Below are 25,673 nucleotides of genomic sequence, written 5' to 3' on the forward strand. Positions count from 1 at the left end.
CTGTAAAATACTAGGTTCTTTTTTGCAAGCAATTGAATAGACACTAGTTAATTTTTTTTTTTTCCTCTAAAAGTTGATATTGATTCTTTTTGGAATGGAAAAAAAAAAACTCAGCTTTTAATAGTATTAAGGTACATATTTATTTATTTTATTTTATTGACAAAGTACATATGCTTTAATAGTGCTCAATAACACTAGTTTTTCTCTATATGAGAAATTTAAATGAATGTCAATTACAAGAATACAAATACAAACATAAGTCACAAAAAAGATATGAGTAATAAAAGAATACATGTCCTCCATGCCAAGTTTATCCTCCATAGCAAGCTCACAAGGTAACAAACAAGACCCTAAGGATGCTCTTAACATAGTACACTAAACTATAATAAAGCTGCATAAAACTGTTTAGAAAATATCATCCTCTAAACACAATAACAAGATGGAACTATAACAATGAAATAATGAGTGATAATCTAAGTAGCCAAACACAAATATTTGGTAGTAAATGATGTCCTAAAACTTGAAGTTACTTGATCTTTTTTAAGCGCTTTTCTTGTTTGGCTCAAAGACATTCTTGATCAGTGATTCCTTGATGGAAAGCAATTCTGGAAACTCACTCTTCAATTTGGATGCATCCATTTCATTGTTGCTTCTTGCAGCAACTATCACTTTGGCTTGCTCTTCAAGTGTGAAGTTAGCCCACTTGAAGCTTGGATCAATGTAATCCCTGTACATCTCGAGAATCTCGTTGTGGCTCACGGCACCAGGATTTGTGAAGTTCCAGATACCCCTTAAGTTCCTCTTTGCCATCTCAATTGAAATAGGAAGAAGTTCGTCCAAAATAGTCATGCTGTTTGGAATGTTAACTACTTTGTTGTAACGTGAAATCTTGGTGATGAAGTTGCGCGGATTGCTTAGGTCAGATGATATCGGCATGCGAACCCTAAGAGTGCACACATTGTCATATTCTTTCAAAAGCTCTTCAACCTGAGAAACATTCAAAGATAGATTATTAAGAGATATGAATACTCATAATCAATAATCATAATGGAAAACGACATTACTTGAACATGATTTGTTCTATAGGCTTGCACTCGATTTCAAAAATAATAAACATAATCAAAAGGGGATAAAATTCTAAATCATGTTTGCTAACTTACCATAGCCTTAGTTTTGGAATAGAAAGAACCACTGAAATTAGGTGTGTCTTCCTCCTTAAAACCAATGCCTGAACCTTCTGGATGAGCTTCATCGTACTCGAATATGCATCCAGTAGCATAGTTTATCATCAAAAGGTCATGCTCTCTGCTTACATCAGCCAATGTTAAAGTCCCAGCAACGTTGACACGGATGGTTTCAGTTTTATGAGATTCACACCAATCAACATTAGGTCTTCCAGTCACTCCTGCTGCATTGAAAATATGAGTTGGCTTCACGTTCTGAATATCAGCCACGAGTGACGAACGATCCTCAAGGCGCCCTTTTCCATACTCATAAGGAATCCCTTGCTTCTCACACAGTTTCCCCAACAGACCACCGATCCAACCTGTTCTGCCATAGATCAAGAACTTGAGAGGAGGTTTCTGCAATGAGCCAGGGTTCTTGGTTGGTGGAACCACCATTCGAGTGTTCGTACTTGAGACATATGTTGCAGAATTTTCTTCTTCAGATCCATCGAAATGTCTCTCCATACCACCAGGCATCATCAACATCCTTGGGTGAGGAAGTAATGCACCGCTCACATCACCCCACCAATTAGGATTGTTGATATACCAATCCATGGTTTTCTTCAAGCCTTCTTGCCACGTTGTTCTCTCCGACCAACCCAAAACCTTCAACTTTTCGTCATCAAGAAAGTATCTCTGGTCATTAAACGGTCTGTTCTCTACAAACTTTATATTAGTCTCCGGATCTATCGAGAAGAGTCGGCATATATCAGTGGCTACATCAATAACACGCCTTTCCTTCTTTGTTCCAATATTGTAAACATGTCCAACCTCTCCCTTATGAAGGATAACCTCAAAAGCCTCTGCAACATCTTCACAATATAAATAACTCCTCACATTTGAACCATCACCATGAATCGGAAGAACTTTGCCTTGCATTGCCAAGAGGATGAACTTTGGAATTAGCTTTTCAGGAAACTGGTTCGGGCCATAGACATTGTTTCCACGTGTTGTGATCACAGGAAGTCCATACGACCTACCATAGGCCATGACAAGCATTTCCGCCCCAGCTTTAGTTGCAGAGTATGGATTTGTCGGAAGTAGCTGAGAAGCTTCATGGTTTCCGACAACAGCATCCTCATCTGTCTCTCCATAGACCTCGTCAGTGCTTACATGGATGAACCTTTTGATCTGTCCCGTTACCTTGCAGGCTTCTAACAAGACATGAGTACCATATATGTTGTTCTTGGTGAACTCAAAACTATTACCAAAAGAGTTGTCCACATGAGTTTGAGCGGCAAAGTGCATAATTGTGTCGATAGACTCGGTAATGAGAAGGTAGTTGACAAGATCAGCACTTGCAATGTCTCCCTTCACAAACTTGAAGTTGGGAGATGATTTTGAAGGAATGAGGTTCTTCAGATTAGAACAGTAATCAAGTTTGTCGAGCACAACAATCTTGTAGTCAGGATAATTCCGGATTAGCCGATTGGCAACATGAGATGCAATGAATCCCGCTGCCCCGGTAATCAGGATATTTTTTGGGGTGTGCGTTGCCATATCAAGCAACTTCTGCAATATAAGTAATTGCAGATAACAAAATAAAAGTTAGAACCACAAAAAAATATAACCAAAATATTCCCTTTTACCAAATAATCACATAAACTAAAATGAAACATTATGGAATACTACAAAAGCTATTCATCTCATAATAAACTCAATAACATTATATTTCTACATTAAAGACAAGCTAACTTTTGGATAAGTTAGCAAGAGCATCGTTATAAAATTATTATTCATATCGTGGATTGGAAAAAACTAATTTCTAAATTGTGAATTGAATCTCATTATGAATTGTAAGATACAATACTAATAAAAATATAATATTTTTAAGTGAAAACAAGTGGCATAGAAATATACTCCCTCCAGTCACTATTATAAGCAAATTTGACTTTTTTGGTACATTGAAAAAGTGATGTATCTGGTGAAGTCAAATTTGCTTATAATAGTGACCGGAGGGAGTAATAAGTTGATATATCATGTATGTACATCAAAATAATTCAAGATTCAAGTCAAAAATCAAACGACAAATTGAAAGTGGTTGACTAAACAAAGTTGACCGAAAAAAGTGGCTATATGCAGCAAAATTATGTAATGATTCATTAGAATTAATCGAGATTCATCATGATGAATCAGTATTCAAGATGAGATTCATGATGAGATTAAATCATGATCTGTAAATAGCTACAAATCACATGCAAGTCCAAGTGAAAGAACAAATAGCGTCAAACATATAGCAACACATTTTCTTGATCCATTTCACTGAATTATAGTAAATAAATCTAACCATTAAGATTAACAAAATGAAAATTAAAGTTATATTTTTTCACTCTCTTTCAATCTTCCTAAGCAATGAACACACACGCACACAATTGCATGATTGAGATTCAACACAAACACTCCAAAATGCAATGAATTATCAACTAAACTAACAACTTAACTTCATAATACCAAATCCAACACAGATCTAATTACTTCACTTGCTTCAGCAGAAACAAAACAATCACATGAATCATCAATCAATCAATCAATTTAAGATACAAATACAATACTAATAACACTAATACTAATAATACATGATCTTCTAAATCACAACAGATCCAACAAAATTGAGCAATACCCAGATCATAAAAAAAACTCATTAGTCTAAATTTCAAATCTTTAAAGCAACAAAATCCAAAAAATCAAATGGGGCATAACAAATATATCAATTAAATGAAGACAAGAAAAAACAGAGCAATGAGAAAAAAACTTACAAATTGGTAAGAGAGAAGAAAAGAAGAAGAATTGAGACAAATACGAAAGTGAAGAAGACGAATGAATCTACGGAGATTTAGATTTGGAGTCTATACTTTTTCTTTGTTGTATTATATATATAGTTATACGCGATTGTGTGTGTGTATGAGATTAGTTAATTAATGTTAATATGATTGATTAAGCAAATTAAGGAACATGTGCAATGACGTAAATGCCCTTCAGAATGATTTGATTGTTCTCCTAGATTAGTTAATACAGACATAATGACCGATTAATACTACTTTTGATCTGATAACATTTATTGCTATTTACTCTTTTGCTAAAACTATACTCCATTGATTAATCCAACAATATATCACCTTTTTTGTAAATAAAATTGTTTCAATATGACTAAATTTTTTTCTGTTTTTAGTATAATATATATTAACTTTTCTAGTTAAACACTCTAATTAATATTATTTGTATTACTTTCAATTTAATAAAGTTTTTTTTTGGGCTTTTATCCCTCACTTTTATCAAAATAAATAAATAAATAAAGTTGTCAAAATCGTAATGTTAACATGCAAAATTGATCGATTTTGCGTATTTAAGTATGAAAATCGCGTTAAATTAGTGGTAAATTTATTTTTTTAGTGTCAAAATTGTATGTTATCACGCTAAATTGATTTTGCACACCTAAACACGCAAAATTGATTGATTTTGCGTGTTTAGGTGTGAAACTCGCGTTAAATTGGTGGTAAACTTGTTTTATAGTAAACTCACAAATAAAAAATTTCTACGTAGGAGTCTTTTATACTAAATGTCCATCTAAACATATGAAACGTGACAACATAAACATTTTAAAGATAACACACGACGACAACAACAAAAAAGAATAATATCTAAAAAATTACTATAAAACATTTTTAGCTTTAATATATATAGTTCTATAGTTTTCTTCCTTAAGACACCAATGTTTATTTAAGGATTGTTAAACTACGTTAAATTACAATAAAGTTATATTAGTTGTGTCTCATTTCTCATCTGAGTGTGACTCATTTTGTCGGTACCATAGTTTGAGTAGGAGACTTATTGTGACTATCACTAAATTAAATATTCTCTCAACCTTAATGACTTGTCAACATGTAGTTGGATTGATCATTTCAAATACCAACTGTAGTGGTAATGAGCGATCACGATAATATTATTTTTCCGATCGAGGATAGTGCAATTTAAGACTATGAACCATTCATTATTTTTGACAATTGATCAAATGTGGAAGGAGTCAGGATCTGTTGACACCAGATGTCAACTTAAAGTTTGACACCAAATCATATCCGTCTAAAGTTTTAATCTAATAGCTAACACTCCTCTAACATGATAACTTGTGTGGACTCACTTTGCACTCGTGTGTTCTAGGTTTTTATTTACTATTACCTTTCCAAGTTTACATCTTTGTTTGGCGGCTTATCAAATTAACCAACAATCTTTTGACTTCCCAACGAAACCTTCTAGGTATGATCATGGCGTCTTCATCCATTTTAATATCGATTTCGATTTGCATTATAAAAATTAAGGTCAAAATTAGGGGGAGTTAATTGAAGAGAGTATGAAGTTAGTCTTTTGTCCGACAAATAAAAAATCATGCTTGTCGTATCAAATTTTAAATTCATGGGGTTAGAAAAATCGTTGTCCATGCCCTTGTTTGCGTATAACTATATTATTAATATTATTAACCATATGCACATAACTCTTTGTTCTTGAGTTAATTTAATAAAACAATTATAGCCTTTAGATTATAGGCTAGTGGAGAGTCGTAAGGTCGGGATCGTAGCTCGATTCGTAAAATCCTACTCAAGGGTAAAATGGTAACTTCACATATATACATTGTTGTAAAAATTGTACCTAATCACAATATTCAACCATATATTAATTCAAGTAATTCAACAAATATTATAGAAAATAAATTAAAATTGATATCATAGAACTTATCTTGTAATTGCGTTGATTGATGTCGGCAACCGTAAAGTATGCAACCATGAATCCAGCACCGATGAATGGCCTGTAAAATAATAAACGATAAAACAATACATGAGGCGTGCTAATCGCACTGTCCTTAAGGATTTATCCGCCTAATAAGCGCAAATCTCCCAGGATTCAATAGGTCCTTCCCGGATATGAATCATATCTGAGATGACAGAACTAGCAAGAAATAATAGATACCGGTGATGTAACCCATGAAGATAACACCTCAATTTTATTAGGGAAAGTAATATTGATTTATGTTTGAAACTCTATGTGCCCAAAAGATCAATCATCCTCACCCAAAAACACGTCTATATTTATGAATGAAGAAGAGTATAAGCACCTTTTTTAACCATTTCCATCCCACATACATATGTATATATCTATTGTCATATGCTTTCATCTTTTTGCAATTAAAATTGATTTAAAGCTATTAACTAGGAAAAAAGTGGTATAACATAGTAACAGAAAACAACGTATTTATTGACTAAGGAAAAACACATTTAACAAGTTATTAATAATAAATTTAATTATTTAAAAACTATATATAAAATGATATTAAATTACTTTAAAATAAATTATTTAGATCAAAATATACAACATACATATACACAAAAACATTAAAAAAAAAAAAAAAAAAAATGAACAAAATAAACTTAATTAATATTTCATAGACATCATTTCAAATGTTCATAACTTTACAATCAACCAAGTACTAAGTTCATAAAATAAGTAACTAAAGGCCTATGAATCATTCACAAGTAAAGGTCTATGCAATGCATCATTCACAAAAAAAGACCTATCATTCACAACTAAAGGTCTATGCATCATTCACAGAATAAAAAAAAAAAAAACATATCATTCACAATCACAACTAAAGGCTCATGCATCATTCAAAAAAAGACATATCATAGTATCATAATCATTAACAAAAGACATGATCTAAACATTTAAAATATCTATCAATCCAAAATCTTGATAGTCATCAAGATCACCATCTTCACCCTCATTATCTTCCATTTCAACGGCATCATCATCATCATCTTCTTTATCTATGGGAGGAAGTTCCAACATCAAGTGAGATGTCATCTCCTTCATCTTCGTCATCCTCCACATTCTCAATCCATTCTTCCCCTTCATCTTCGGAATTAATTTCTCCAATCTCATAGCTAGCACTCTTTCTCTTAATCTTTTTCTTTCCTAATTTTAAGTTAATCATCACAAAAACTACCTTATTCATTGTGACTTGCTTCAAGTGATTCATCTTCTTAGTGTGAACTTAAATGATTATAAGTTATAAATAAATTAAAACATAATAGATAGTTGTTTGTAATACAATTTGTTCAAAAAGTTTTAAAACGTACCCTTTCACACCCTGATGAGGTCAACTAAGTACTTGCAAAGCGAACCATTGCAATTATTTATGTTTATTTCCATAAGATTCCCACAATTGTGTTAGTGTTTTATTTTCAAGTGCAAATGTAGCAAATTCATTACCAAAGTTTCCTTTCCTCGCTTTGAAATCCTCAAGTTGTTAATCAACTTTGGCTTTTTTTTTCCGGATCTTCCACCAATCTAAGCAAACAATCATACATGTCATATATAACTTCATCATCATCAATGAATCCCGGAGCATAATGTATCTTGGTGTTCAAATAAAGGCCTACAACATGTAATGGCCTATGAAGTTGCTTATCCCACCTTTGAACAATTATATTCCAAAGGGGATTGTAGCTAACAAAGACAAAAGAATTGAATTGGTATTTATACAAGGTAAATCTAATTATTGTAAAATAAAAGAATAAAGTGAAAAGAATTGAATTAGTTACCTCCTAGCAACTCCATTAACATTTGATTTAATCTTCTCTTTTGCAAGATTCATTTCTTCATAAAGATATCTCATGGTTGCCTTCTCTTCTGAGTCCACCTTGCGCAACACTTAACAAGTGAAAAATCACCTCTTAGACAAGTCAAAACATTCTACCAAAATAATTTATTCAAAACAATATTTTGCACGATAATCTCATCTTTGTTCTTAGCAAGTTTGCTAGTTTTCCACTCAGTTGATTTGAACATATCAATCAATTCATGATGATGATCATTCAAACAACCCAATGTCAAGTAAGATGTCGCAAAACGGGTCAATAAAGGTCGAATCAAATCAACATTCTTAGTGAACTTATGCAACATACAAATAAGACTTGTTCTACTATAAATATAGGAGGTGATCTTCTTTCCCTTAGTAATTGTTTCTTTGTGGAGAGTGATATTTTTCTCAAAATCTTCCAACATCAAGTCGATGCAATGTGCGACACATGGTGTCCAAAATAACTTCTTTTTCGCATTAACAATTCTCCGGTTACTTTGTAATTCGCCACATTGTCCGTAACAATTTGGACAACATTTTCCTCTACAGCCTCTTCAACAACATGGTGTTCAAAACAACTTCTTTTTTGCATTAACAATTTCTTGACTGCTTTGTAATTCATCGCATTATCCGCAACAATTTGGACAACATTTCCCTCTCCAACATCTTTAACAACATCATCAATCATCTCGAAAACTTTGCCTGCAGTCTTGGTTATATCGGATGCATAAATGGACTTTAGAAATATAGTTCCATTTGGACTATGTACCAAAAAATTCAATATTGTGTAACCATATTTCTCCCGATCAGACCAATATCCAACAACTACCTTACTAATCTCTCCATAATAAAAGTCCAAATATTTAACTCTAATTTCATGATAAGAAAGTGGTTTAAATCCTAAACCATGTTTTGCAACAAAGTCAAACATCTTAATATATTGATCAGACCTAGCAACATTAAACGAAATATCATTATTGTAAAAAAAAAAGAGCAATATATCCTTACAAGCATCTTCTCTTATCTCCTTTTTAAAGGCACCATTGATTGTGGTTTGTGTAGCTTTTATCAACCTTCTATTGAACAAATCTTTAGTTTTTAGCTCCCCTTGACTTTTTCTTTTCCCCTTTGCACCATTACCAACTTCAAGATCAATATTATCATCACCACGATTGTCACCTTCAATGTTAATGTCAACATTTAAGTTTTTCAGCAACTGTATTTGTAAGCCATTAACAGTATCTAACATTGTTTTCGTGAATTTCGGAGGACAGTTTGTACAAGGCCTAACATTACTACCAGTTCCAGCCAAATGATGCTTAATTCTTGTTGCACTTTTGGTGAATGGAAGGTCACAAAATTTACATTGCACCCTTCTTGCTTTTAAAACAAGAAATATAGCATAACAGGGGAAACAACATAAGGTGAAGCAACATTAGGGTTGGAAGAAGAAGCTCCAGCATTTGAAGCTCCATTAACAGAGTTAGATGAAGCCATTAACAAGATTAGAAGAAGCACACAGAGGGATTGAATGAAAAGGGGGTTGAAAACAGAGGGAATGAAAACAATACGGTTAAAAAAAGGGTTAGAACTTAGAAAAAGAAGCAATAGTAGGGTAAAAAAAATGCAAATAGAGTGTTTCAATGAAAACATAGGGTTGAATCTTGAAAGTGAAATGATGGAATGAAAACAGAATGTTCAACAACATTTGAACGAAAGTGAATGAGAGATGGTTGAAAGTGAGAGAGGAGTGACAAAAAACATACATTAATCACTGGTTGAGCTCACGATGACGACGGCGCAGTCTAGAAAGGATGCAACTTTCATCGTCATTCTAAGCTCGTTTGCCCTTGGGAAGCTCGTAGGTTCTTTAGAACCTACGCCCCGGTGCGAGAACCTAACAACACTTTATACTACTAATAAATAGTTCCTTTAGTGCTAAGTCATATTTTTGCAACTCGTACAAATTTTGCTTAAATGGTAAAAAACAACTAAGGTACCATATACTTCTTCCGTCCCAAAATAAAAGCATATATGAGTCAAAGAAACTTGATGTATTTGGTTAAAGATTTAGACCAAATACATTCATTTTTTTTGATCAACTTTTGCTTATATTTTGGACGGATAGAGTATTAGACTATTAGTGATAATAGGATACTTTAATACAACCAAATAGTAATGATGATATCGTACCTTATTTAAGGTACTTTTGCAAATTTTATTATACTCATAACTTTGCCACGTCAAGTTCCTCCAATAAAAAAAATAACAAATTTATTTTTCTATAAAACTCACTAAGCTCTTAGCATTTATTTTACCGTAAACAAACAAGTATGCTCTTAAAAATTTTATGCTTATAAAAAAGGCCAACGTTATTCTCATCATACGATTTTGTTATTGGTTCAAAAATACCTCAAAAATAAATTTTAGTTAATCATATTTGTTTTTATAATAAAAAAGTAAAATATTTATCATGCTTTTTATAAGTTGACGTGACTTTTTTTATTTTATTTTGATTAATAAAAAACAAAACTATCCAAGTCCATAAGGGTCATGCATGATTCAAAACATAAATTGAGGGCCATACATACATGTAATCCTTAAAATGTGGGCCATACATAAAGGAAAATTCAAAAATAACAAAAGAAATACAACAACAAATTAATGGACGAAATATGTTGCTATTCATTCGTTATTGTTTTAGGGTCAAAATGATAAATGAAGATGAATATGATAAAAATTGCATAAATGATTTTAAAAATTGTGTGAATATATTAAGTTTTAAGTAAAATTACACTGCAAATCTTTTATTTTATTTTTTTGTAACACTTTGATCCTTTATTTTATTTATTTATAATATTTTGATCCTTTATTTTTTTTTTCTTCCATGTTCTTTATCTTTCATAACATTCACATATAAACCTTTTTTCTCATCTTTTATTAAAATAGTGTTGAATTATCAACAAATCCTAAAACCTCAAATCCAAATAAAATCCAACAATTTTTTAATAGAATGATGAGAAAAGAGGTTTATATGTGAATATTATAAAAGATAAAGAACATGGAAAAAAAATAAAATAAAGGATCAAAATATTATAAATAAATAAGATACTCTTTTTCTCTACTACCATTTGCATCTTCTTTTCTTTTTTCTATTTTATGTAATTATTTTCTTTTATTTTATTTGTCTTTTTTTTTAAGAGATTTTTCTAAGTCCACAGTGTGGACATTTATTCATAATGGGGAAAAGCCAACAAGGTGCAATACAAACAACTCACTAGTAGGGCACAAATGAATTATTCTAGACTAATATTATTCTAAAATGTACATGCAAAATGTATGACACAGAATAACACCAACACGACAAAATAAGCCTCTACAAGTTTATGGAACACGAATTTGTGTGTCCGCCTTTTTCTTTTTCACAAGAAGAATTAATTAATTTAGCTTTACATTTCTAAATTATACTCCTTTATTTATACAACAACAAACTACTCTCTACACATTTTTCTTGTTTCAAATTATAAGAAAAATATATTTATCATTTTTAAGAATTTTAATTTATTTTTATAAAATTAAATGTAAATTGCATTTAATTAACTCTCTTTTATTTTTTTATAATCATAACTAATAATTTTTTTTACATCTTTTAATGCAATTTATTTTAAGAAAAATACAAAAAAAATATATACTTCAAGTTTTTAAAAATATTTTTAATTAAATGTGACATCCTGTTTACTATTGAGATTTGGAACACGTAAAAACTTATGATATCCAAAATTCATAATTCATAATTAAATTAATTTAAAATATTGATTGAGTGTAACATACATTTTTTTTTAATTTAATCTATGAGTATCACAAAATAATCACGGCTAGATGGTTCCAAAAAGTCATTTTCAAAACCATGTAATTTATTTGTGGTGCCGTTTGTGGGAAATTAAAGGTGTGAATAACGTTTATGTCTAGAACCAGCTGAGCTGGCTTAAATTTTAATCATTTCATATATATCCAATTTTATAATAGAATAGAATATTCACAAGTATATCAATTGTTGGTTCTAGACAATCCTCTCACACCAACTACCAACTGTTGCAACAAAATTGAGATTTGTAAAAATTTCCAATCATTTTTAAAATTTTTGATGATAACAAAGTATTAAAAATGTTTTACATAATAATTTGATGGTTTACTATAAAGTTACTTTGTCTTTTCCTCTGCAAAGTTATATGAGGTCTGACTTCCATAATGTAAAATTTTCATTTATAAATAAAAAAAGGAAAGAATATTCATAAGTATGTACCATAACAAAACCACTAAAAAACAATTTCGTCAAAAAAAAAAACGTAATAAAGTTTTTATAAAAAAAAAAATAATGTAATAAACTTTGTCATTCAAGAAAGAAAAGGAAAGAAGACATGGCTCCTTAATTATAATCTTTAGCAGTTTTGGTATCACTTTACCTTTCGTTACGCAATATATAAGAGAACCTGTCTAAATTACTCAATCAAGCATTGTCAAATTAAAAATAAATGGTTTACTACCTATTTGGCCGTAATTTATTTTATTTTAATCCCTACAAAATTTATTTATATAAGAATTAGTCTATCTAATATGATGAAATTACAGCCTAAAACCAAATCTTATATGTGTTACACTATCAATTTCAATATAATTAATTCCTCCAAGGACAATTTCGACAAAAAAAAATCATACAAGCAAAAAATAAAAAAATATAATAACAAAAACCAACATTAGAATTTTTAGTAAAAAAAAAAAAACCAACATTAGAATGTGGCATATTTTCAAAAACAAAAAATGAAAAATTTATCCCAATATAGATTCAAACAGATTAAGTTGTAGATACCTTGTAACGCCGTCAGGTTAAAAATTCCAGATATCCCTATATCAGTTCAAAGAGATAAAATCATAAATACTGTTCATATCTGATCAGAGATGATCTCGCCGATGGTGCTCCTCTTCCGTTTCGGTGGATGAGGGGAGAGTTGTGTACATGTAGGTGCTCTGACGCTCAAGTCAGTGTAAGTGTGAAGCAAAGTTTTCAGAAATAGAATATACTTGACTCCTCTGCATGAGAGGATTATATATAATCCCTAGCGCTGGGCCAAGACCTTTGATGGACATTTTAATGCCATCAATGTCAGTTGAAAAATGGCTGGAGAGTCATGATGAGCAACAAATGCTCTTCATTCCGATGTCAGACATTGTGATTGCGCTGAGCAAGTCGTACGTTGACCAGAGTTTAGCCTTCACGGGCCTTTGGCTGTTGAGCCCTATTCGACGGTTTAGAGGAGGATTTCTTCAGCGATTGGGCCTTAAGCCCAGTCCATAATAGATACACTGTCATACTATTGTGTCAAATATTCTAGATATTCCACTACACATCCACAGTTTCGTAGCAGGTTCAAAAAGATTAAATTGTAGATTGTAGATACCTTATAATCTCATTAGGTCAAATATCTCATATGTCACACTACCAATCTATAATTTCCTAGCATGTTCTAAGAAATCAAGTCATACATGCCTTGTGACACTAGTAGGTCAAATATCTTATTTACATATGGTTAGAAATTTCTCTTTTATATTGCAGATGTACCAAAAAAAAAAATTAGAAAAATAAATAGAATGAAAAACAGGTTAATTCTATTTTTTTTAAGAGGCAAAAATGATATATATATATATATATATATATTAACCAGATGCCCAAACACGTGAAAGAGTTTAACTACCAAGAAGAATTGAGTTTAACTTTTTCCAATAATTGGGGTAATGACGATACTGAGTTGCTAAAAAGTCTCTGATTTCTTTCGTTTCAGATAACCCAAACACATAAGAATCAAATGAGTTGCAGAAAAGAACGCCGTGCTCGAAGACTACTTGAGGAATAAGTAAACTGAAGGAAATTGTCGGATAGATTTTGAGTGTCCACCGACGAAAAACCAATCTATGCTCGGACTAGCAACCAAATGGAACCAATAGTACTTCAGAAGAAAAATATGTAATTATGTTGTTGGAGTTTGATTAAATTCTTCCATTACTTAGTTTGTACCATTAAATGTATAAATATGTGAAGATAACCTTAGGCGGCTAACTTTTGGGGATAATATTTAAACTCATTTAACAAATTCATTTACTTATGCTGCAGAAATTCGACTAAATTCAACTCCTAGTAAATATAACTCTAATTAATTTTTATACTAAATTCTAAATTATGAACCCCTTTTTCCCAAGAACACGAGACGAGGAATAATACAAAAACAATCTACTTTGTATTTTTATTTTTCTTCCCTTTGAATATTCATTCTTTCTTTTTCTGTATAGTCGTCACTGTCACTTCGTCTTAATCCTCACAGCTAAGCAATACACCACATTTTCTTATTTCGCAACAACTTGCATTCAATCTCTGTTTGTGGACGTAACTTTGCTTAATTCAATTTCGTGGCTCCAACCCTTTTTTTATATTTTATTTTTATCACAATTCTTAGCTACAACCACTGATAAATATTATTATTTTATTATTATAGCAATATATATAAGAGGGTAGCATTTAATTTAATCATTCATTTATTATCTTGTACAAAATTTGACACTTTACACATAAAATCTTCCTTGTCTATTAGAAAGAGCAAAAGGGTTTGTTTCAAATTTAGTTTTCAACTACTGTGTATCATTGTATCATAAATTTAAGGTTTTTATTTGTTTCATTTAGTCAAATTTGTTCTGTTTTTTTTTTTTTTTTTTTTGGAAAGATCAATGTCTGTGTTTGCTTCACATACCATTTGTAAAGTTGCCAAAGATGCAGCTGGAATTGCTGGTAATTTTCTTTCTCTTACTTTCTTAGATTCTGAACTTTCCTATCTGAGATTTTCTTTTTCTTTTTTGTTAATTAAAAGAACACATTTTCCTATCTGGGATTATTTTAATTTTAAAAAAAAACTCATTTTCCTATCTGGAATTTTTTTTATTTGAAAAAAGAACTCATTTTTATTTTTTATGATTTTTCAACTTGAAGTGTTTGTTTATTTTTATTTACTTACTTATTTGCAGGTAACATCTTTGCTTTTGGGTTATTTGTATCTCCAATGTAAGTTTTCTTGAATAATTCAGCTCAAATGAAATTGAAGTTTATGTTTATCTTATGTAAATTTTGTTTTGAATTTTGAATTTTGAATTTCAGACCTACATTTAGGAGAATTATAAGAAATGGGTCAACAGAAATGTTCTCAGGATTACCATATATTTATTCCTTGATGAACTGCTTGATTTGCATGTGGTATGGTACTCCTTTGATATCACATGATAATATTTTGGTTACAACTGTTAATTCAATTGGAGCAATCTTTCAATTTGTGTACATAATCATCTTTATGATGTGTGCTGAGAAAGAAAAGAAGGTTTGTTACTTACCTTTTTGATATTATTGGAAGTTTATGATAACTTGTGTTAATCATCATCATTATCTTGGTCATTCAAATTGTAAAGATTGTGCAATTTAAGCTTTGTTTTGCAAGACTAATTTAGAGCTTATAGAGGATAACTTATAAGCTCATATGACTAAATAGATATGTTTGGTAACATATTTTTTCATGAGCTTGGAAGTCTTATTTTACAGCTTATAGTGTTTTTTGATAAGCTACTTCAAGTAGCATTTGAGCTTAAGGCTTATCATTTTTCTGTCAATTTTTTCCTTATTATCTTAATTAAAAAAGAAATTAAATATTAATTAACGTATATTTTTATTTTATATTTATCAACTAGTTCAACCGTCAATTTTACCAAACACTACAAATTCAATCAGCTAGTTTATCTACTATAAGCTCATATGATATCAGCTATCCGCTACTTTTTACCAAGTAGAGTCTTAGTCACTCAAATTTATGAACAATAGTAATAACTCATTATACATGCATTATATTTGAAACTGTACACAATCATTTGTTAATTTCTAAGTTGTTATGTTCCAAATTTTTCATCAGGTTAAAATGTTTGCATGGTTGATTGTAATTCTTGGCATATTTGCAACCATATTGCTTGGAAGCTTGCAAATAGATGACATTCTAATGCGCCGACTCTTTGTTGGGATTTTGAGTTGTGCATCTCTCATTTCAATGTTTGCCTCTCCATTGTTTATAATTGTAAGTATGTAATTCCCTGCATATATATTTAACGTTGAGTTGTACTATCTATTAGCTTCGAGCCTAGATGAAATTACTTACATTACCTATACCTATATGAATTTTGCAGAGATTGGTCATTCAGACAAAGAGTGTTGAATTCATGCCATTTTATCTCTCACTTTCCACCTTCCTAATGAGCACCTCTTTCTTAATTTACGGATTACTCAGCGATGATATCTTCATTTATGTAAGTTCCTTTCACCTCATCCTTTTGTCTGATTTGTTTTGCAATGTTGTAACATGTACTTTACTTGATTTTTATAGCTGCCAAATGGGATAGGAACCATTTTGGGAATGATCCAGTTGATATTATTCTTCTATTATGAGAAGAAATCAAGAATAGATGCCGGTGAACCGTTGATAGTTTCATATGCATAATCACTTCTTCTGAAAATATTAAAGGTAAGGTACAAGCTGATACACGGTATTTTTTTATTAAGATTTCTGGTTTTTCACAGTTCATGGTGTGAAAACAGTTGTCTAAAATTGACTATGGTCATTCTTTTTTGAGAATCTTAGCTCAATGTATGAGATAGGTTTCTTGAATTGAATGATTCAATATATGGTTTTTTAAAACTGAAACCATGATCATATTGCCACTGAAAACTCTTTAACTTCTTTTTTATAGGCATTCGGTTTCTTTGAAGAATAGATAATCTAATCACAATCATAAGTTTAGCCCTATCCTACAATCCTGGTTTTGGGCTTAGCCGCTCTGCACCACTCCACTCTGCAATCTAGGATTGACAACATAGATGAAAACTTTAATTTCAATACCATTTAGACTCTGATCAAGTGTTTAAATGCTGCTGTTACTTCTAAGATTCTAAGTTATTTACTTGGTTTTAGATTGCTGATAGGCAATGCTATTTCGACCTTGACTAACCTACCTCAACTACCATTAAGAATTAATGAGCATGCATAATTAGAGTTTCTCTCCATTGTGCATATATAGGGGTGGGTGCGGTAGTTTGCAATCTAATATGCAGTCACTGATTGAGTTAGTCGCCTTCCAAGTTCCGACCATCTAAGCTACATCCGGATTGATCCTTGTTGCATAAAGAGTATTCTAGAGCTTGATATCTATGTTGCTAATCTATAAATTATCGTGTAATTGCATTTGAGCAACAATTATTATTCAGTGAAGATTATGTGATCGAGGGGAGCCAACACAGTGTCACGTTAAATAAGCCACTGTACTAGTGTAGCAGAACTTGAACAAATCACTATAGTTATGCACGATATATGTTATTTAGTATAAAATGTTGTCAAATAGCGGCTATAAGTAGCACCATGGTGTAGTAGAATTTACACCAACCGCTATTTTGCACGATTGACAACATTGGTTCAAAGCAAGTCTTAATTTCAATGACTAACTAGGCTTACTATGTGATATTTTAGTTGAAGCAAGTCACCATTTTTGCATTTCATACTTTCCTGTCGGCCATAAACTTCATCTACATAATAATGCATTAAAGTTTTAAGAGAGTTCTCAAAGTAACATCTCATTGTTCCTCTACAAAACAGAATCAAAGAAGTTAGATATGAACAGTTGCGGTTGCCTTCTATATATGATCTGAAACAGAAGCTCACAATGTTGCTAGTTGGTTCAAATTATTGGTTCAATTACTGTTGCACCCTTGAGAGTGACCAGAAGTCGCAATAAAGAATAACTTCAAATATTCTGTATATATTTTACGCCTTTTCTTGGGATGGTGAACTATGCATCAAAGTTCAAAATGGTATTACAGAAAGAAATGCTGTTTGCACCGTTACTGCATTTGTTGGTGGCCTCTCTTACATTGAGTGAGGCATTTTTTTTAGTTCATCAGATGTTAGAGACTTCGAGAGGCATGTATTATTTATTTTTGTCGTGAATGAGCAATAAGTGATTATTATCTCACAATTTCATACATTTGTGATGGATATATAGATATCAAAAGTTTCACTTTGGATTTGTTCCAAAGTAGTTTTGTCTATGTTTACCAATTCTTTATCAGTTGTTTTGTTTCATATTATTCTCACAACTAGTTTTCTTTCAGAATTATGAAGCAATTTTCATTTTTTCAATGAATAAGTCCATTAATAGTCAATGTTTTAAATGTACCACTAAAAGTTGGTTCTGCAAATGTGTACATCTGAAGTAATATTGCGGCGTGTGTAAAATTTCATCGTCGGTTTTGTAGTCTTGTTCAACTATAACTCAAGTTAGATCAAACTAAAATGCGGGTTAGATCAAATTCTTCCCCTTCCGTTCTGAAAGCATACTTCAAAAACGTAATTTTTAAGAAATCATCGAGTTAAAAGCAGTTCTCTTATGGTATGTTTGAATTTGTGTGTACCTAAAAAAAAAAAAATTGTGTGTACCTTATTTCTTGTGTCCCAAAACCTTCTCTCCGTGTTTTTTCTGAAGCTACAAATTGTAGCTTTGGCAGGTACTATTCTACCACTAGACCACAACATATACAAACATAAACATATTAATAATGTTAATCACTTTGGCACACATAAAGTATTCTTAATCATTTCATATCTTAAATAAGTGGTTAGGGATTCGATCTTGGTTCTTGTGTATGAAAAAAATTAAGTTAGGAGGAGGAACCTAGTGTCCAACAAATTTCATGACAAAAATTACTTACTACTAAACGGTGATGAAAACTTCGTACAACTAGCATGATTGAAATTTTAGTTGAGAAAATATAAATATAATATTCAGACATTTTTGTAGACCAACTAATGTATTTGATCTATAATATAGTCAAGATGCATTCGTTTTTCAATAAACCTAAAAAATGATTTTTTGCTTATAATAGTGACCGGAAGGAGTATTGTACTAGTAGAGACAACAAAAATAAGGCTAATGCTACGGAATATGAATTTTACAAAACTTACTATTGGATTGAAAATTTATATCGTATAGATCATCTATAAATTTTTTAATTTTTTTTTGAAAATCATTGGATATGTTATTGAGAACCATCAAGATTTATGTTAATTAATAAACCGTTAATCTTGATGTGTCTCAATAACATATAAATGATTTTCAATTTTTCTATAAATGATCTATATGATATAAACTTTCAATTCAACGGTGAATTTTGTAAAATTCGTATTCGTGACTGGATGATGTGATCCATATTAGAATTTACCACAAAGTAATTGCTATTTTTCTTCTTCTTTTTTAAAACAAATTCCACACTGACAGACACTGTCGTCGTCGTCAAAGCTTCGAAGCTCAGCTCAAAACAACAGACGACAAAATGCAAGCATCAATCACATACTCACCACTTTCAACTAAATTTATCAAATTCAGAACAATCTTACAGCAACACAAACCAAACAATTTCTTCAAAACCAAATCCTATTTTGCATCAAACAAAACCATTTTCTCACCTAACACTATGCAATTTTCAACCTCAATCACCATTAAACCCTTCCACATCAAAATCCCCCAAAGTCTCCATCTCCAACTTGGGTCCACTTCGTTGCGGCATTTCATCGAACAGTGAGAGTGCAAATGTGGATGGGAGAAGTTTTAGGCAATGGGTTGAGGTTGCCGGTGAGGCGATATCGACGGCGTTTCCGTTATGGGTTACGATTGGGTGTGTGTTGGGTTTGTTGAGACCAAATTCGTTCAATTGGGTTACTCCTAAATTGAGCATTGTTGGACTTAGTGTAATTATGCTTGGTATGGGTATGACTTTAACTCTTGATGATCTTCGTTCTGCTCTTTCTATGCCTAAAGAAGTTCTTTCTGGTTTTTTCCTTCAATATTCGGTTAGTATCTTTGTACTTTGATACTTTTTATGTTGTTGTACTACATGAAACTGACACACAAATAGGAGATCTCGAGTTGAACTCGGGACACCATGGATATACGGCCTAATAATTTTGTCAGTTGAGCTAGGACTTATAGATATCGTTTATTTTCTTTTGCTTGTTAATGAGGAATAAATACACTGTTAAAATTACATTTAATGGATGATTAGGTGATATATAGAGGTATCACAACTCATTAACAATCCTCTGATCTGAATGCAATTAACTGAGATTTTCAATGTCATGTTATAAATCACAAGTTTTAGGTCTATATTTAAACCAAATTATGGTTAATGGATATCATGTATATTTGAAGATGTAAAAATCATGTATAGTTTCGATGGTTAAAGGATAATAGATATCATGTACTATTTGAACACTCGAAAATCATGATTAATTTTATTTAATGTTGTGGTTAATCATGTTCGGTGAATGATTTATGAGTTGCAACACGTTATATTCATTAATTATACACTTAACAATCCACATGCTGTATTTGACATGTATAACATATTTGACATGCATTAACCATTCAAATTGTTGTCTAAATTTGTTGTCAACTTTGTGTGTCAAAATAACATTTCTGATTTAAATATTTGTATTGAAAAACAATAATAAGATGCTCTTTTTTTTCAAAGAGACAACACATAAGGTTTTTTTTAAGTGATGACTTTAGTTTATGTCCAGTTACATTTATATTGTCAAGGTTTTAATTGTGATTGTAATGCATTGTGGTTGCGATCCTTGATATTGTGAAGAATTGTAGACGGAACAGATGCAGTTAATGCTGTCATGATTGTGGCTGAGAGGTCCTAAAATGGTTGATGTTGTGACCACAATTTATTTAAAACCTTGGATATTGTAATTCCAAACAGCATGATAGTTCGCATATTTTATAACATTCTAATTTCTAACCTGTTTAACTTGATGAGACCTTCTTTTTGAGAATTTTCAGATAATGCCATTATCTGCATTTTTTATAAGCAAACTCTTAAATCTACCATCACATTATGCAGCTGGTTTAATATTAGTTGGGTGCTGTCCTGGAGGTATGAGGTTTAGCCTACCCTTAACCTCTTTTTATGTACTCTTTGTTGGTTGCATCCCATTGTGCATATGGTGATTCAGATTTATGCTTCCTGTCTACCCTTCACCTATTTTATGTTGCCTTTTTTTGGTTGCAGGCACGGCTAGTAACATTGTAACGTATCTTGCACGGTACATAATTGTAATTCCAGTGAATGCTTTATTAATTAATTTGATGAGCATGGTAATCTGATGATTTATTTGTTTTGCTAGTGGAAATGTGGCACTTTCTGTTGTAATGACAGCTGCAAGCACTCTATCAGCCGTGGTTAGTATAATACAATAATGATTTTAGTCCTATATATGGTTTTCCAACTTGATGTGCTATGTTAATGACATAATATGGTACTGGAAGCCATTGCAATCAAATAAAAATGGCGCTATATGGATTTCTTAATGAGGCTTCTTTGTTGGACTCCATATGTTTAACCCTAAGTGTTTGGTTAGATTAAGTAATTTTGAGAAATAGACAAGAAATTATTATGAAACATTAGGTTTTGCATAGAAGGTGCCATCAGGTCTTCATCGCGAATTTTCTTTGGCAGCTTCCTAGGTTGAACTTGGGAAGCTTTGTTAATTTTTTCCATCACAGATGTTTGGCGCTCTCTCTGGTATTGTGCTAACTAAAAAAAGACCATTAACCGAAACCTTATTTGTTTTATAGAAAATGATCCGGAGTATATTATGTATATATTTAAGTGGCAAAGCATATACAACTTTCTTCTCTTCTACTTCACAACCTTTTGGCACGTTAAATCATCTATTAATCCAATATCTATGATACCTAAAAGAAAGCCTTTAAACTATTCCAGCAGCACGTTAAATCATCTCTTAATCCAATATCTATGATACCTATCATAATAACCTTCAGAAATCGTATAAACTTTCATACGTGTATGACATTTTAATCTTTTTTTTTTTGTTTTATTTGATGTTAAATTCGATGTCGTTTGGTTTTTACGTGTATTTTTTTTTAAATGCATGTATGTCATAGAAGATAAAAAATAAGAGAGAGAGAGAGAGAGAGAGAGAGAGAGAGAGAGAGAGAGAGAGAGAGAGAGAGAGAGAGAGAGAGAGAGAGAGAGAGAGATAAATGTATACCGTGTGTGCATTTTAATGTTCAAATAACACAACTCTTGTTATATTAGCGATATAATAGTACTTTTATCATAAACAACTTCTTGCATTGACTCATTTACTACATTGCAGATCATGACTCCTTATCTGACAGCCAAACTTGCTGGTAAATATGTTGCTGTGGATGCAGCTGGCTTATTAATCTCGACATTGCAGGTTAGCTTTCCATGTTTCGCATTTTCATTTTCGTTTCAACTGATAAACATAAAATATAGATTTATTATTTCTTTCACAATTTTTGAAAACAAATCTAGCATTTTCAGAAATTTTGAAAATATCAAAACATTGTTTCCACTGTTTCTAAAAATACATGCTTCGTAGGTTACCTTCTATCTATCGCAATTATTCACTATGAGTCTTTAATCTCCTTGTTAACAATTTAAAATAAACACAAATTTTAGATAAGTAAAACTGAAAATATTTTTCTAAAGTAAACAGCCCTAATTGTCTCTCCATTCTCTCTGAACAGGTTGTGCTTTTTCCTGTATTGGCTGGTGCACTTCTGAATCAGTATTTCCAACCTCTTGTTAAACTCGTGTCTCCATTGATGCCACCCTTAGCTGTAGCAACTGTGGCAATTTTATGTGGAAATGCAATTTCACAGAGTTCTTCTGCAATCCTTATGTCTGGTGGACAGGTTATCTTAGCTGTCTGCCTTCTTCATGCTTCTGGTTTTTTCTTCGGATACGTTCTTGCCAGGATTCTTGGTCTAGATGTGTCATCATCGCGAACTATATCCATTGAAGTTGGCATGCAGGTAAATTTAATATTTTGCAATTACAGTTTTAAGTATAGGCAGATTGCTAAATGCTAGCTGATACACCTTTTCGCGGTCCTTTGTTCAATTCCACATAAATTTACTCGTTTCTTTGCACTCATATTGTAGAACTCAGTTCTTGGCGTAGTTCTGGCTGCCAAGCACTTTGGAGATCCCTTAACAACAGTACCTTGTGCTGTTTCAAGTGTGTGTCACTCAATCTTCGGTAGCATCTTAGCAGGAATGTGGAGACGCTCTGTGCCACCTGAGATGAAGGTCAAGGACTGAATATAGCTAGCTGGATAATCTTTTGCTTGTAAATAGGATGTTTCATTGTTGTAACATTTTCTAGTCACCAAATACATTGTTTTTCAGTGTCAAGGTTCTTCAATCATATTATTTTCAAGTAAACGGTACAAATGAGTTAGACTAAGTATATCTTTGGATGCATGGTGAAGATTGTGAAGAAATGATTTTCCTCAAGAGAGATATGTTTCTTTTATGTTTAAAAATGTTTGTATCTGCAGTCGATGATTCCCAAATTGTGGTGAATTTGATGAATTTTTTAGACTTGGAGTGCCATTAGTTCTCATAGAGTCATAAGTGATGGGACAATCATTTCTACAACAAATATCTGGAAATTTTGATGCCCAAGTATGATGTCAAATACCAAATTGTTACCTCTTATAGTGGAGCCAATTAAGGTCTACAGAAAGTAAGAGAATCCTGGGAAAAACTGTTAATGCTTTTTAAGTTTTAAGGACTGGATTGCTCAAAAAAGTTAGATAATGTTTTGTTGGTGCATTGAACTGCATATAAGACATCTTTGAGACTATCTCCATATTTGCTAGTGTATGGAAATTCATGCCACGTACCTATGAAACTCTTTTCATAAGACGCCTTTGAGACTATCTCCAAACTTTATTTTCTCAATAAAAGATTCAAGTTCTTTTTTATGTATCTGGTATATATTATAGACTAGATACATCAATTATTCAATGAATTTAAAAAGTGATTTTTTTCTTCTTTTATTAAGAATCGGAATGACTGTGAATTAGTTTGTAACACCTACCTAACTCAAATGACAAATGTTGATATTGTTAGTTGAAACATTTTCATCCTAGTTTGAATCTAAGGTCTCACAGTCGTGTACGAGTTTTAAGTGTTAATGGTCACTTCTACATACCCAATACAAAGTAAATTATAAATTAATTACTTCTTATAATATTTTCCAAGTAAAAAACAAGCAGAACACTTGCAATTAATATTTTATTACTCTCAGACAAAAACTTAACCATCTTAATTCATCAAGTTTGCTGGTACAAGCAATATAGTTGAATAATGTGGCAGCTCATACAATTCATCAACCTACCTACCACATAATTTATTTATTTTTTGAGGCAATCATCTTACCACATGCTTAACATCTCCACCACTTACCACACATAATATCTATATCATATCCTATAATAAGTACTATACTAAGTCATAAATTGCTTACAATATAACACAATCCAAGATCCCCTTTTAAAACTCAATCATACACAAAACCATGTCAAACAAATTTACCAATATTGCAACCTTTAGCCTTGTATTATGGCTTTTCATGGCCATAACAACATTAGCTCAATCTGAAGATGAAATAGTTCTTGACACAAAAGGTCACCCTATTGATAGCCGCAACAAATATTACATAAAACCAGCTATAACTGATAGTGGAGGTGTTTTCACTTTGATAAATAGAAATGGTTCATGCCCTTTATATGTAGGTCAAGAAAACACTGATCTTGATGATGGATTACCTGTTATTTTCACTCCTTTTGCAAAACAAGATAGAGGTGTTAAGGTCAATAGTGACTTTAAGGTAAGATTTTCAGCTTCCTCAATTTGTGTACAATCTACTGAATGGAAAGTTGGTGATAGAGATAGTAAGAGTGGTAGGAGGGTAGTTATTACCGGTAGTGATGACGGTTATGGTAGTTATTTTAGAATTGTGAATACTCAATTTAACGGTGTTTATAATATCGAGTTTTGTCCTACGGAGGCGTGTCCTTTGTGTAGGTTTGATTGTGGGACTATTGGTAGGTTTGTTGAGAATGGAAAGATTTTGTTGGCTTTGGATGGTACCGCGCTCCCGGTTGTGTTTCAGAGATCATTTGTTTGTAAGGATAATCCTACAAAGTCGGCCGATATATGAAAATCGCCTAAAACACCGGTGATGATGTCGCTCTTCAGACATTAAAGATAATGTAAGGTTGTCCTCGTGACCGAGACAATGGCCTGGTGATTGTTGGTTTGATAAAAATTAAGGAAAAACAAGTTAGTTTTTCTCTTTTATTTAAACCGACACTAACTCGACTATTGTCTCAAAAGTCACAATAAAGAGGACCGTAAACTTCTACTTCCGAGATCAACATTAGTTATGGTTGAACAATGAATATCGACCGAATGGTCTATCTTGCTTGTATTTGTAGCTTCTATTTAAGTTTATGTTTGTAATGTATACTTGTATTTTTATTCTTCTAATAGCTTGTTAATAGTTGGAGCTACCCATATTAATTATATAATTTAGCTCCAAAATGTAATGTATGAAACTTTAGTTTTACTGTTTTGTTAGCAAAAGTATTCATGCGCGCTACTGTATAGACTAATGTTAGCAAGATTGGTTATCTGTGTAATTAAAAAAAAAAGCTTCTCTGTATGTGTGATTCGTAGTGGTATTTACAATGAACAAATTTTACTAAACATTACTTTTTCTGTTTTTAGGCTGTTTTGAATGAATTAAGTAGATTTCAAATGCACCTTACTTTACTTTCACTAGC

General features: G+C 31.7%; 5 protein-coding genes and 1 pseudogene across 5 annotated transcripts; 3 read left to right on the forward strand and 3 right to left on the reverse strand.

Annotated features, from left to right (window-relative positions):
* Window positions 1–171: 171 nt before the first annotated feature.
* LOC123894948 (trifunctional UDP-glucose 4,6-dehydratase/UDP-4-keto-6-deoxy-D-glucose 3,5-epimerase/UDP-4-keto-L-rhamnose-reductase RHM1) lies at window positions 172–4,120 on the reverse strand. Its single transcript, XM_045945101.1, has 3 exons — window positions 3,983–4,120; window positions 1,161–2,738; window positions 172–987 (listed from the first exon to the last, which is right to left on the reverse strand). The coding sequence occupies exons 2-3, from the start codon at window positions 2,724–2,726 to the stop codon at window positions 541–543; spliced, it is 2,013 nt and encodes a 670-aa protein (XP_045801057.1). The 5' UTR covers window positions 2,727–2,738; window positions 3,983–4,120; the 3' UTR covers window positions 172–540.
* Window positions 4,121–6,929: 2,809 nt separating this feature from the next.
* LOC123896422 lies at window positions 6,930–9,103 on the reverse strand. The gene is made up of 4 exons (XM_045946809.1): window positions 8,320–9,103; window positions 7,817–7,925; window positions 7,595–7,721; window positions 6,930–7,187 (listed from the first exon to the last, which is right to left on the reverse strand). Exons 1-4 carry the CDS (start codon window positions 9,101–9,103, stop codon window positions 6,930–6,932), a joined length of 1,278 nt encoding a protein of 425 aa, XP_045802765.1.
* Window positions 9,104–14,237: 5,134 nt separating this feature from the next.
* Window positions 14,238–18,031, forward strand: LOC123894949 (bidirectional sugar transporter SWEET2-like). Its single transcript, XM_045945102.1, has 8 exons — window positions 14,238–14,508; window positions 14,625–14,689; window positions 14,923–14,959; window positions 15,053–15,269; window positions 15,852–16,010; window positions 16,120–16,239; window positions 16,317–16,454; window positions 17,580–18,031. The coding sequence occupies exons 2-7, from the start codon at window positions 14,629–14,631 to the stop codon at window positions 16,428–16,430; spliced, it is 708 nt and encodes a 235-aa protein (XP_045801058.1). The 5' UTR covers window positions 14,238–14,508; window positions 14,625–14,628; the 3' UTR covers window positions 16,431–16,454; window positions 17,580–18,031.
* On the reverse strand, window positions 17,667–18,515 carry LOC123896423 (annotated as a pseudogene).
* A 702-nt stretch (window positions 18,516–19,217) lies between these two features.
* LOC123896424 (probable sodium/metabolite cotransporter BASS1, chloroplastic) lies at window positions 19,218–23,363 on the forward strand (the record flags this gene model as incomplete). The annotated part of the gene is made up of 7 exons (XM_045946810.1): window positions 19,218–19,829; window positions 20,827–20,920; window positions 21,056–21,089; window positions 21,171–21,225; window positions 22,167–22,250; window positions 22,564–22,851; window positions 22,981–23,363. Coding segments are annotated over 7 exons (1,326 nt in total), but the record flags the coding sequence as incomplete, so codon positions are not given.
* An 820-nt stretch (window positions 23,364–24,183) lies between these two features.
* LOC123894950 (kunitz type trypsin inhibitor 104-like) lies at window positions 24,184–25,596 on the forward strand. The gene has a single exon (XM_045945103.1). It carries the CDS (start codon window positions 24,404–24,406, stop codon window positions 25,046–25,048), a length of 645 nt encoding a protein of 214 aa, XP_045801059.1. The 5' UTR covers window positions 24,184–24,403; the 3' UTR covers window positions 25,049–25,596.
* The last annotated feature ends 77 nt before the right edge of the window (window positions 25,597–25,673 follow it).

This window comes from Trifolium pratense, linkage group LG7 (genome assembly GCF_020283565.1).
Source record: "Trifolium pratense cultivar HEN17-A07 linkage group LG7, ARS_RC_1.1, whole genome shotgun sequence".
Lineage (NCBI taxonomy): Eukaryota > Viridiplantae > Streptophyta > Magnoliopsida > Fabales > Fabaceae > Trifolium > Trifolium pratense.